Source organism: Ambystoma mexicanum, chromosome 1p, assembly GCF_040938575.1.
Source record: "Ambystoma mexicanum isolate Mex_15411 chromosome 1p, UKY_AmexF1_1, whole genome shotgun sequence".
NCBI lineage: Eukaryota > Metazoa > Chordata > Amphibia > Caudata > Ambystomatidae > Ambystoma > Ambystoma mexicanum.
In genome coordinates this window covers 1,287,911,392-1,287,925,513 of record NC_090921.1, presented here as the reverse complement: position 1 = coordinate 1,287,925,513, position 14,122 = coordinate 1,287,911,392, and the positions used below count along the sequence as shown (strand labels likewise).

Genomic DNA, 14,122 nt, shown 5'->3' with positions numbered 1-14,122 from the left:
GGAGCTATTGTTCCGGTTAACATGACAGGCCTTTCTGTTTATCCAATTCTCAACGGGACTCTGTGGCACAACTAGTTAATGCAAGCTTGTGGGTGGTACCTGAAAGGTTAGGGGTCCACGCCCAACCTACAACTGTAAAACTCTGCGCATGTTATGGTGTATATTTGCTTTATAATTGTTGGCGATCCTTCTGGGACTGTCACCTTCCCTTATCCCAAAATCGGAACGGGTTTGAAAAACAAAAGAAACTCTCAGGACAGAGGCCTTAATCCCCAGACAGTCACGGCAACACCGGGACATCTGGTCAACCTATGTATGAATTATAATAAGAAATGTATCCTTTGGGTTTAGTGCTGATTTCTCTGCTCGTCTGGGACAGCGAGATGTTGCCACTTTGTTTCAGGGAAAGGCTTCATTTCTTAATATAGGCATATGTTTCTGGCTAGGAAGCGGAGATGTTCATTTAATTGTCAACTTTATGAGAAAGCCGATAATGGAGGGGTTTAGACATCCTCCGCTCAGTATGGTCAATGGTATTATTCTGGAGTATTGGAGGTTTAAGTGCTCCTTTAACTGCCCCCTGCCTTAGTGCAGAAACCCAATTATGGTAATCTGGAGATCCTCCATATACTGGCACATGCATGATGGTCAAACAAAATTATATTTTCTGCACACGAAACAGGATTACTCACAAGGGGCATCCCAAATACTGAAGACCTCCCTAGACAGACCTGCATGGCAACAGAGATGAGAACACAGCCTATATCTGCACATTGATGCGGTTGACGCTACATCACTGTTATTAGTTGACTAACTGCGTTTGGGCGCCTGTGAGGATCATTCAGAGTATCCTGTTATGATGAAGCAGCTACAGTCTCGTCCCATTATTAACTTATTTTCAGTCGTATTTATTTCTTCACGGTTAACCTAGCACCTCTCCTCTTCCAACGTAGCATCTTTTGTCCCAAGATCTTTCTAAGAATCCTCTAGCGGCTCCTTGAAGAATGCGAAAATAGTCTGGATTCATTGGTATTTGTTCTAAGCACAAAATGCAACCCTACAAAATGTTCTAAACTCATAATGCTGAAACCAAGCCAAGTTATAAAGATTACAGCATACAGGCTTTACAAACTCTTCTTCATTCATATGCTCTCTTTTGCCTCCAATTCTAGTCGTAATGGAAGTCAAGACTGCTGTGCAGTGAAATGTTTCTGCAGAATGTGCATCTTGCACAGAGCAATGCTGGCAACAGTAGCTTAATACATAGACTTATGAGAATTTCTACGTAAAATATGTAGAATCCAACATTCCGCTGAAAAGGTTTGTAAAACAGTAATGCAAATTAAATAGCAATGTAGGGAACTGTTAAAAATGAAAAGCGTTTAGATAGTACAGCAATCAGTACTTTACCTCAAACACTGTTTTGGCCGCATAGCCCTGCACATCGTCTCGGTTGATGACTATCTGGATGACCCGGTACCACACCTCCTCGCTCACATAGTCCCCGGCAATCCGAATCAGGTTGAGAATAGTGTCAACATACCAACTGTAATCGACTGCATACTTCTCTGCAAGGATCGCCACCTTTAGCACCTGAAAACAGGCAATAGAAGTATTATGGCATGTTCTTCTAAAAGAACGGAGGCACATGCAGGTTCACATTTCAGGAGTGTCCTGTTCTCATCTATGTAAGTGTGACATCATCAGGCTTATGTGTAACATCACAAGAATAAATGCAAGATCAATAGATGAGATCCAACATCATGTATACACAGGTAGCATAACCAATGAGAACTTAAATAAACTGTTCACAAGAACCATAAACAGATAGTATCTGAACACACTTGACATCAAGTGAGAACTGACATCAGCTGTAGACAGATATTATTGCTAGGAGAGGCCGGACATCGGCTCTTCACAGTATACCATCGCCAGATGAGACTGGATAACAGCTGGACACAGGTATAATCCCTTGAAAATACTGGATACCTGCTGTTCACAGGTGCCATCACCGGGTGAGATTTAGGATAGACATGCATGGTGCATATGTAACATCTGTAAGTGAATAATGTGAGACATACCCAGCGCAGTTATGTAACATCTGCACATGAGGCCTCATTACACCTGTACACAGGTAACACCTGCCTGAAATCACCAGTAAATAGAAAAATACAGTTTTCCATCAGCCCTCTCCCGGCAGAAATGTGCTCCCCTCTCTGATGGAAAAGATTGGTGCCCACCATCTCCTCACGAATTGAATAGTCGGCTGTTTCCAGGTAACTCAACATCTCGGACACGATCTGCTTGGAATTTGTGCGATCACACATGGCATACAGGAGATCCGCTGCTCGCTGACGTACACTAACATCGCGTTCCGTCTAGAGGAAGACAAAACATGTCATTAATGTGGAGTGCAGCATGGGACCCAGGGCCACAAACAGGAGTACGAGTTCAACACATGCAACCCAATTGTTTAATAGAGAATCATGTTTCTGAAATGTGTGCGGTATTGGTAATGTTCATGCCAGACGCTCATTAGAAACCTAGATAAAGGTGGGTTGAAGATGTGGTGGTATGGAAAGAGAATGGAGTGAGTCTTTGATGTGCCAGAAAGAAGAAGTGACTTGTGACATAGTAAGACTTGTAAAACTTAAAAACCTACAAAGAAAGGTGAGAATGTTGCACAGGTGGTCACTATGAGGACATAGTGGCGAAGTGGAAAGAAAGAATGAGACCCTCACTCGAAGATGAGATTATGGATTAGGGAAGGAGAAGTGCATGCTTTTTGGGAAAAGCATTGATGAAAATTAGAGTATGCCTATGCAAAATTTAGAAAATAACAGTGAATCGGGAGGAACTGTTTTGAAAACGTGAAGACTGAACTTATCTGCCTTTTCATGGCCAGGAGTCAGTCTCTGAGCATTTTCAAATAAGCCTACAAGCACAAATACTGATTGATAAGGCAGTTTTTGTAGCACCATCTGTTGAGGTCACTACATCCACAAATCCTAATGGGAGGCTAACAAACCTGACAAGAAAGGGAAGCCAAACATCTTTTAAGGTTGGTAACCTGAACATAGCAACACGGCTTAACTATCAGATAGGGGAAGTAGGTTGATACAAAAGTACATTTAGTCGACACGTATCTCGAAAATACAATACACTAATATACTGAAAAAATATAAACGTTATTAAGTGACACTACGAAATCAGGTCAAAATACGTATGGTATTACAAAATATTAAAACAATATCAATTATATTCCAAAAACAGTAAATGTCTTAAATGGAATCTCCCAACCCCACTGTCTATATGTAGGTAAACCCCCAGCATAAATGAACAGGTGGTGGGGAGAACAAGGAAACCACAAACGTTAGCAAGCAGGTTAAGTCCCCTATGGGCATGCACAATTCTGTAGAGTGTCCTAAATATATAACCCTACCCTATTAAATGTATTAGAGTCTAGATCAGGGGTCAGGATATTAGTAAGGGGTAGGCAGGAAAAAGACCTAGATATTTTGCCTGTGGTAAAAATACTCTAAATTCCCCAAGGCCTACAACAATACTCTACATTAATTTGGACCCCACAGGACATGGTATTAACAATTATACAAATGCACACATGAAAATAAATCTGCCTTAGAGAACAGGAACTTATTTAAAACCATAGCCAAAGACTTCCAAGAATTAATACAACATTTTAGAAACAGTTACCATAGTCATACATTTCGGGGGGAAACTCCTTACAGTGTCACCAAAATTAGCTACAATTTTACCACTACAGAGTTTTCATTGTAGAAATACAGAGCATGGCTTTAATAAAAATTGATTAAAAATCACAGGCAAGTACTAAAATTATAATTCTTGTTCATGAATTGAGTGAACTCCTTGTGGATCCAGGAAAAACTATCAGGGGCAGGTAAGTACCCCAAAGACAATTAGAGAAAGGTTTCTGTAGGAAACAATGGGAGAAAAGTCAAAGTGCCCCTCATTTAGTGAAGGTAACTCAGTTCTATCCCATAGGTGTGGATTCCGTGGCAAACAAAATCAGGGAAGGCTAAAAGAGACCCCACAGTCTTAGACACTTCCTGATCCTGAACCTGGGGGTGGTATTGGCCAGGAGGATCACCTGGGGGAAGAAGGGCCCCAGGGAAACGGGAGGTCTCCATTGGGTGGAATGCAGTATTTGTCTTCCTCTAGGGAACAAATATCAGTGATGCCGAAATATGTAATGGCTTGGTGTCAGAGAGAGCTTTTAACTTCCCAAGTGGATTATTTTAATGTGGGTGAAAACATTCATAACCCCTTATGCATTGGAAGAAATGAAACTCCTTTTAAAACCATAGAAATTCATAGAGATGACAGCTGCCGTGACTCCCAGAGGAATAGTAAAGATGCGTCTTTAAATAATAGCAATTTAGACCCTGAAGATCTTTATTCCTCTGTAAAGCCACATCTGTCATTAAATCATTATGGTATTCCTTTGGGGACTATAATTAAGGAAATAAATTAACATGGTGTTAATATTCCCATGGAAAACGCTGTATTTTACATTGTGGACTCTAATTTCCACAATCCCCAAAGTACTGGGACGAAGACTAGCGCTGCAGAGGCACGAAACTGCAAAGTGCACTTTATTCATGGAAATGACCCACACCTGAGGGAGAATGTGAGGCATAAAAAAAAGGTGCAGGCCACAAAAAAGGAGAAGCAGAAGAGTAGCAGAAGGAGGTTGAGTAGTTGTGAACTCTCCACGTTGCTGCAGAAGCAGAATCTGGAGGAGAAAGGTGACGGCAGGATCACTATCGAGTGTCAAGCAGTTGCCAGTCCTGAGAGGGTATTCTGCTCTCGAAGCCTTAATTGCAGAGGTCACGCAGTGGGAAACTTTGGAGTTGGACGCTTTCCCACTGGAAACCGGAATTGCAGAGGTGGCGCAGCGGGAAGCATAAACTTTAAAAGCTTTCCCCGAACTAAGGCTGGCTCCTGTGGCAGGCGAGTAACAGATCCTCTGGAGAAGAGAAAGCTCCTTTTCGAGAGGCACGGGCCACAGGAGACCAAAGAAAGCAGGATGCCAGACCGCAAGAAGTAGCACAAGCAGAGGATCTGGAGGCAGCGAGATGAACAGAAGAGCACGCCAGGTCAGGTGAGTTCAATAAGAGAATGTGACACTGGAGCACTCAGTAACCGCTTGCTTGCCAAGTCTGGGTGCCTTAACATTAAAAACAATGTAAGCAGAGTGAAATTCAAGAAGAAATGTGTTTTTGAATACTGAACTGTGTGAGGAACCTTAGGGTGCCATCACTTCTTTTTCCCTTGTGGCCTCCTCTAGGGTGGCCAGGGAAAGGCCATCGCTTTTGGATCGCGACCCAGGGGGTGACTACACGAGGGAGGATCACCTGGGTACAGGGAACTTGGGGAGTGGGGAGAGGACGTCCTTAAGTGAGACATGGTATCCCCCATTCCCTTTTCATAATGAACCATCTATCCCTCAATCCTTTGTAGGCTACTATCAGCCCTTTCCTTTTTCTTCCCACCAAAATGTTCTCCAGAAATACCACTGCAACAGTGGAACGAGAAGAGACCAACTAGGAAGACACATCCTCATTTGGTTGATACAAACACATATCAGCCTTATATTGGTAATGCAAACACACATCAGTCAAGTACCAAGACGAGGAGGAGACAACACAGAGTAATATTTACTTCCTGTATTAATTAAAACATCCCCAAACACCACTCTGATACTGAGACGAAGAAGAGGGCTATGGAGGAATACAAGTGAAACAGCAAGGCACATCCACCTAACAGGTTTTGCCATAGTCAGGGAATTGGACTTAATGACCCACACCGGTGGTCACTTAAACCTAACATATATGAAATTCCTTGCCGCATGGAGCAGAGAGGAACAAGTTGGAAGGGAATGAGCTGGTCCTGCAACCCTCCAAAGCTATAAGAGTTTGAGAGAACTGCACGTTAAGAAGAAACCTGTATTAGCAAGGGGCAGAAGAATACTTCAAAGTACAACAAAGTGCATGGTGGCCAACCAAGCCACGGCCAAGTGTTAGAAGATTGTGACAATGATGAAAGAACTAAGCTTCACTGTCAAAGAAAAGCACTGGCCAATTGGTGACTGAAAGCAGTCAAGAAGGGGTATCGGTTTCGTGACCTGTAATGGGTGGACCGTGTGGTCCGACAACTGCGCATAGACCGAGGGCCCCCCTTTTTAGAAAAGCCAATGAAAGTATCTATACAGAAGCTTGTGTTTTCCAACAATCTCGTATGTGATTTTGAAGTCAAGAAACAGAACTACCTATGTGTACCAGTAAAAAGTCCTAAGGCCAAAAGAGCTGGGAAGTGTCGCAAGGAACTGTGTTATTTTGAAAAGCTCGAAGATTTGAACTCTTGTGGAGGGAACCCTGATATTTTGTGAACTGTTTTGAACTTGGGCAAGGGGAAGCCGATTACAAGCCAAGAACTGGAAGAAGCTCTAAACTTTTATTTTGCACATTATTCATTTTGATGGTGACATCCCTAATTATGAGAGCAAGTATAGGTTTTGGACACAGACAAATATTTGATTTGGACTTCCTGGCACAGACTATCCTTAGTTTTATTTAGGTATGGAAATCCCACATCAGCACCGGGCAAGTTAGGCCTTACTCCATCTTGCAGGTCGTCTTTGAATTGTCAGGCTACTATACCAAAGATATTTCTGCTATTAATATGCTATATGAAGCCATTCAAGAGTGGATGTGCATGAAATCCTTAGCGCTAAAAACGCACAAAACAGAGTTGTTGATTATAGCTTTGGGAAAAAAACATAATAAATTGCCATCAGAATATGACAGTTTCCTTGCAGCGGGGAATAAAATCAACGTATCTGGGAAGGTAAAAACCTTGGGTATAATCCTAGATGCAGAATTGTCAAGGAAACAACATGTAGCCCAGGTTCGTGCATCCTCTGAATAGGTCACGAAACTCCTTAACCATATTCACTCATACATCGCTCATAAAAATAGCACTCAATTGGCCTCAGCCTTGATTAGTTCACGGCTAGACTACTGAAATTGTCTACTATTGGGTAAAGCAAAAACCAATATCCAGAGTTTGCAAGGTACTCAAAATGGTATGGTGAGAGCGGTCTGTGGCCTTTCTAGAAAAGAACATGTCACAGAGGCTAGAAGAGGTTTACACTGGCTCCCGGTTAAACATCAGATCACTCAAAGTACTCTCCATCACTTTTCAATGTCACAATGAAGTGGCACCACAGTATCTGTCAAATCGTCTTACCACTTTCGTCCCGGGTCGTTGTCTACGATCCCATGATCCATCAAAGTTATCTCAACTGAGATTTAAACTTAAAACCTTTGGAGGTACCACGTTTGACTGTCAGGCACCGACCTTATGGAACAAACTCTCACCCGATCTTCGGCAAAAAATCTTTCCTTACAGACTTTAAAATGGTCCTTTAGACCCTTCTGTTTAATAAAACTCCTGACTAGTCACTATAAATGGCCCCATATGTTGCTCCCCTGAACTCTGTGGATTCTATTTCTCTCCTTGTTGTGGCTAACCATTTTGTTTTGTCCGTTTTGTTTAAGCGCTTTGAGGCTTATGGGCGATGTAGCACTCTACAAAAAATTAAATCAATCAATCAAGTTAATGAAACCTTTGAATACCAAACGTGAACCTGTTGTCTGTGTCTGCCTTATGATGCCTTCACAACTGACAAAGCAGACAAATAATTATTTTATTAACCAAGTTGACTTAAAAGGGTGCAAGTGGAAAAATAAGAACTTAATCACCAGACCAGAAGGGTGTGATAATATGTATGTGGGTCAAATTAAAGGCCAGCAACAAGAGGGGGCAATAATTTGAGAAACCAATACAAACAACTATTGCCAAAAGAGAACCATAACAAGGCTAGTTAAACAGAACAACATGTGCCAAAGCCAAGAGGGGCAAATGAGAATTCAAATGTTTGTAAAATCTATTGCCCATATTTAAAGAAGCTCATAAGAATAATTTCCTTGAACCGACATTGCCAAAGCCAAAGAAGCGTTGGAGTGAGACAGGACCATTGTCAGCATTTGGTTAATGCAGAAGTGGGGAAACAAGAGTGGCAGGAAGCTGCCCTTCTGATAGTAGGCATTCAGGAGGAGTGGAGCTTAAGCTGCATTGCATGGGGAAATCACAAGTGTGTACCAAACAGCACTAGTGTGTTTCTTTTTTTCCCAAAAGCAATACTTGAATTTGTGGAGCAGAAGTGGGGAGTCTAGAGTGGCAGGAGGTCTGCCCTTCTGATAAAAAGCCATTGAGGAGGAGTGAGGCATAGACTGCATTGCGTGTGGCAAACACAAGTGTGTAACAAACAGCACCAGTCTGGTTCTCGTTTTCCCTGAAGAAATTCTTTAACTTGATATTGTGAAGCAAAGAAACATTGCTGATTTGTTGGAAGCTAACCTTCACCACAGAAGTACTTGTAGTTAGTAGTTTATTTTGACCTGGCAGGAGAGTACAGCAGGTCGGAGGACTTTGTAGCACTTTATTTGGTTCTGGCAGGAGAGTACAACAGAGCAGAGAACATTACAGTCATAGGCCTGGCATGTGATTGGACCAGGTGGAAGTTGATGAAGTACTGTGGTGTGCTGGTGAAGTTGTAAAGAAGAAGTGGTAGAACCACTACGATGTCTTTGTAAAGTATTACAGAATCATCCTGACAAACTTACATTGCTCAAGCAAATGTTGTATAAACTGCTGCATAATGATCGAACGCTAGTTGATATACCCGGACAATTTAGTGCAGATTGGTGAAACGTTGTGGAATTGTATAGGGAACATACACGAAGCAACAAACCCACAAACCCAGAGACTTTTGCATAAATCCGGGGAAAAGGGTGGGGTGTCCAAATGTCATGTAGCCAGTAATGTCCGAGTGGTCCGATCAGGTGACTGTGCAACATTTGGTGCAGACTGCTTAATCTGTGCAGAATTTTATAGGGAACATACGCAAAGCCAAAAACCCACACCCACATTTTCACTTTTGCTGAAATACAGGGAAAGGGGTGGGGTGTCCCGCTATCATGTAGATGTAGCCAGTAATGTCCGGAGAGGCCTAACAAGTGACTGTGCAAAACTGGTGCAGATTGGTGAACCGGTGTGGAATTGTATACGGAACATATGTGAAGCCACACACCCACACATTTTCACTAATATATATATATATATATATATATATATATATATATATATATATAGATTCTCAAAGCAAGTATTTTGTTGCAGAATAATTCTGACAAATACACTTTCTATTGATCCTAAAGAACTAAGGAGAACTGAGGAAGTGTTCTTGGTTTATGAGAAGAAGTGGTTTTGAGTTCTTTGTGTCACAAGTGGAAAAAGGAAAAACCTTTTTGAACAATTCTGAAGTATTGGAACTTTTTGTGGTCAAGTTGGAATCAAAAGGAACTGCACTGGAATATTGTTACAAGACAGGATTCCCTTATTCTTTTGGGAACTGTTGAACATAATCCTGCTTGAATCTGGGGAAGGGGATTTCACTCAGATTATAAGGAGAGACGGTTATCATGATGCAAGTGTAACTGTTATATTTGTTCGTTTTGAACTGCCTTATATTACATTGTTGTATGTACAAATGTGAGGGACAGAAACCTTTTGTTAGAGCGTTTACTTTAGTTTATTTTAGGCGTTTATCCCACCTTTTGAGTTAAGAAAATGGCATTGTTTGAAAAATCTTCACAAAGTTGTCCCCCTCACATTTCCGACCCCTCACAGAGGTCGATGAATGAACTAGAAGCCCCCAAGGAAAATATGGCAGATCAAGAGGTCCCCTAATAGTAGCCCATGGGAACACGTGATAGAGACTCGACTTCAAAGAATCTCGACCCTGCACGGACCAGAGGGGTGAGTATCTTGAATAATTGCCCACCCCAAGATCCAGAGGTATTTCTCACGTTGGTGGTTTCCATGAGAAGTGAAATAACCCAGCAAGTACACCGCTTCTTACCTTAGGTGCGGTTAATAGGATTCCATAAGCAGGTGATTTCACAGTGACCCAGAAAGAATCCCAGCAACCAAAAGACCCCCAAGAAGACTTGGCAACCCACAATGGCAGGTCCCTAATCAAGGTAAATGTGGAGCGCAGTCAAGGCTATTTTCAGGAGAGTGCGAGTGGGGTCAGGGGTCCGCAATGAGTCCACACAGTGAAGCGCACGATAATTCAATTTAGACAGGAATGTATACAAATTCAAATAATTATTCTAGGCCTTTACATACACTAAATAATGTACCTAGTAGGTGATATTATCGCACAATACGCAATAATAAACATATATACATTCACCATATGTTCTTAAAATGCATTCAAATGACTTATTCAACACAGATGGCAAGTACATTAATGCAGCTGAGCCGTAGCAGGCTCTCCCCCACAGCCTTTCTGCTAGCTTTGACACCCACTCCCCACCTCCAAGCCCTCCCAGCGGCCGTGATTGGCGCTCTGCACCTCCACACAAGGCAGGTCTACTGACCTGGTGCAAGTGCCCCAGGGAAGCCAGTTCCCCAAAATCCCCAGGCCAGGTGAGTGCTGCTCCATCCCCAGCTCCCCATTTTTCAGAATGGAAATCATTTCCGTGCTTTTAAAAGCACGTGGTGGGATCCGAGGCAGGCTCTCCCCCACGGTCTTTCCGCTAGCTGGGACACCCATTCCCCATCTCCAACCCTCCCTCCACCCGTGATTGGCTGTTTGCCTTCCTGTAAGCTCCTCCAACTGTGATTGGTTGGCTCTCTGGCATTAATGGACCCTCCCAGGGCAGCCCTCTGCCCACGTAGCCCGTGCGGCTAAGGGCCCCAAGGCAAAGGGCAGCTCCTACATTGGCGGCTCCAAGATGTGTCTGCAGGTGTCCGCAGGGGAAGCTATGGAAGCCAGTAGCCAGCCGTCGACCAGCACCAACCATAAAAAAAAAGTAAGTGTGTCATGGGTGGGGAGTAGAGCAATTACTCTACTCCAGAAAGCCCAGCCACTCTACAATATCCTACCTCTAAACTGTGAATGCTTGCGTACTGTAATTGTAGCATGCACCACACATAGATATAATCAATTGCATACCTCACTATTAGTCTAACAATTCGAAACAGTGCACTGAAATCTTGCTGAATTGTATGCCCACCACATAAAACTGTCACATAGTGCGCTCAAGATTACTAGAACGTTTCTTAGATGGATTTACTAACACTCTGTTGAGTCGCCTCTAGATAGAAATGCGATTGTTAGCATGTCCCACAAATCTAGATGGAATTTGTGAATGTCAACAGGTCACACACCTAGATGGAATCATGACCATTGGCCTACGTCACATCTAAATAGAATTATGCATGTTAGCATATCCCAGCACGTCCCACACCTGATAGAAATGTGAATGTTAACATATGCCACACTTAGAGATGAAATAGTGAACATTAACCTAAGTCGCATCAAGTTGGAATGGAATTGTTAGTATGTCCCACACTTGGTTGGAATTGTGAATGGTACCATGTGCCACACTTAAATGAAATCATGAGCATTAGCCAGAGTCGCATATTGATATAAATGTGAATGTTCACATGTCCCAAACCTAGATAGAATTGTGAATAGCAGCATGTCCCACACTTAGTTGGAACTCTGAATGGAAGTATATGCCACACTTAGAATTAGATGGAATGGTAGCATGTCCCAAACCTAGAAAGAATTGTGAACGGCAGCATGTCCCTCACCTAGATGGAATTGTGTTTGGTAGCATGTGCCTCACTTAGAGATGAAATCGTGAACATTAGCCTAAGCCGCATCTACATAAAACAGAATTGTTAGCATGTGCCACACATAGATGGAATTGTAATTATCAGCATGTGCCACACTTAGACAGAATTATGATTGTTAGCATGTGCCATAGTTAGATAGAATTGTGACTATTAGCATATGCCACACCTAGACGTAATCGTGAACAGTGGCCGGTGTCGCATCTAGACGGGATCGTGAAGGTCAGCATGTGCCAAACTTAGACGGAATTATAATTATTAGCACATGCAACACTTGGATGGAATTGTGAATGTTAGCATGTGCCACACCAACGTAATCGTGAACATTAGCCAGGGTCGCCTCTAGACGTAATCATGACCATTAGCCGCCGTCACCCAGACGAAATTGTGAACATTAGCTGGCGCTGCATCTAGAAGGGATTGTGAAGGTCAGCATGTGCCACACTCAGGTGGAATTGTGATTATTAGCATATGCGACTAAGCGACACTTGGATGGAACTGTGATTATTAGCACACGCACACTTAAATGGATCTGTGAATGTAAGCATGTGCCACACCAACGTAATCGTGAACATTAGCCGGCTTTGCATCTAGACGTAATCATAAACACTAGCTGGCGTTGCATCTAGATAGGTTTAAAAATGTCAGCATGGGCCACACTTAGATAGAATTGTGATCGTTAGCATTTTCCCAATTAACCAATCCACTAACAATTTCAACCCTCTGCATATACCTCTCAAACTCTAACCAAACACAACCACAAACGTATAATATAACAATACGCACAAACTTCACTACACTGCAACAACAAAACAAACCACACAAAGCCTCGCACAACAGCAAACAACAACTACTAACTGGAAAACACCCCAAGCCCGGCCAACGGAATTCCAGGTTGAGGCCACCAACAGCACATCACTGCTCTCTTGCACTTATCTAGCTTATTCCACTCACCCCCCTCCCTTTTTCAGAGCCGCCAGGGGACCACTCCAGTGGTGATAGTGCACGGTACAAATATCCTTTAACATTAACAGTAAAGAGGGAACCAATGTGAATTTCTCTAACTTCAGCAGTCCAATCCATAATAAGAATGTGGCCTTGTGCCCAAAAGTCACATGAGACACAATTCTTCTCCACAGAATGTAGACTCTGTGGGTAAGTTCTAGTTTTACTTGCGTTGGTGTTTGTTCAAAAGAAGATATTCAACAATGTTACTGGGTAGGTAAATTGTGTTCTTATCTTTCAAAAACAACTACCAAGGTTCGATGACCAAAAGGCAGAGGTATGGAAGATTAGGATACAAAGGGGCTGATTTCCCAATGTAATCCTAGGGGGGCAGGGGTGGGTGAGAGGTCTTAGCCCCCCTCACTCCGAATTTCCTGGATAACTTGATGGGTTGACTGGGGGTCGCGGGAGGTGGGTTTTCCTGCCATTGGTTACGGTGAGAGGTGCTCCTGAGCTGCGGGTTCAAGGATTCCTCCGGTCAGGTCCAGATGCAAGATGCAACTCGTGGCGATGAAGGAATGCAAGATTCATTGATGCAGGCCCATTCAGAACACACAGGACATGGGTAGGTGAGTTCCAGCGATGGCCACCGCACAGAGAAGACGGCAGGCATCCTTCCAGTTGCGGTTGAAGAAGCTTCTCTAATGCAGGATCCCTTGAGGCCGTGATGTTGAAATTCAGAGGAAAGGCGACTTGTACCACAACCGAGCAACCACTGAAGTTCCAGGTGAAAGCAGTAGCTTTCCCGAGCAAGTCCATGACATTATTTGGGAATTCCTGACATTGCAAGGCAAGAAGAAGGCCAAATTACAATATGGCAAAAGTATAAGTGAACATCTTGTGGCACAGTCATTGTATGGCTCTTGTCGCATTTAGTAACCATACACGCTAAACACAAATGTGCACACTAAAAAGAATGCAAACATTTTAAAAATGTATCTACTGCCACCAGCTTATCTTTAGCCAACGATAAAAGTAACCAAAGATCTCAAGTAAAAAAAACCTAGGGTGATACAAATGTATCCCCAATTAACTGCACTGTAAGATGTGTGTAATGTTAAAAAGTTACAAAAATGTAAAAGATAAAAGGGAAACAGTTTCCCAGTACTGATAATCTGAATGACTGATCAGTTTCTTCAAACAAATGAGCAAAAGGCAAGTGAAGTGAAGCTGAGGGCTTTACGTCACTTCAAAAAGTCAGAACAGGTTTAAAAACAAAGCAAAAAGATAGAAACTATGGAGGGAAAGTTGTCAAGAGTAATTTTTCCTAACAGGTCCCAGTTAATTAAGAACCAAGTTCCAT

At 42.7% G+C, this 14,122-nt stretch overlaps 1 protein-coding gene across 2 annotated transcripts in view; it reads right to left on the bottom strand.

The window, feature by feature from the left end:
- The window catches only part of AP2A1 (adaptor related protein complex 2 subunit alpha 1), an 891,085-nt gene that overhangs the window by 446,943 nt on the left and 430,020 nt on the right, over nt 1-14,122 (bottom strand). For both annotated transcript variants that reach the window (XM_069605316.1, XM_069605324.1), the window contains exons 10-11: nt 2,241-2,378; nt 1,411-1,593 (exon numbers count right to left, since the gene is read on the bottom strand). In XM_069605316.1, coding sequence (XP_069461417.1) covers nt 1,411-1,593; nt 2,241-2,378 — 321 coding nt within the window. The remainder of the gene's footprint in view (nt 1-1,410; nt 1,594-2,240; nt 2,379-14,122) is intronic.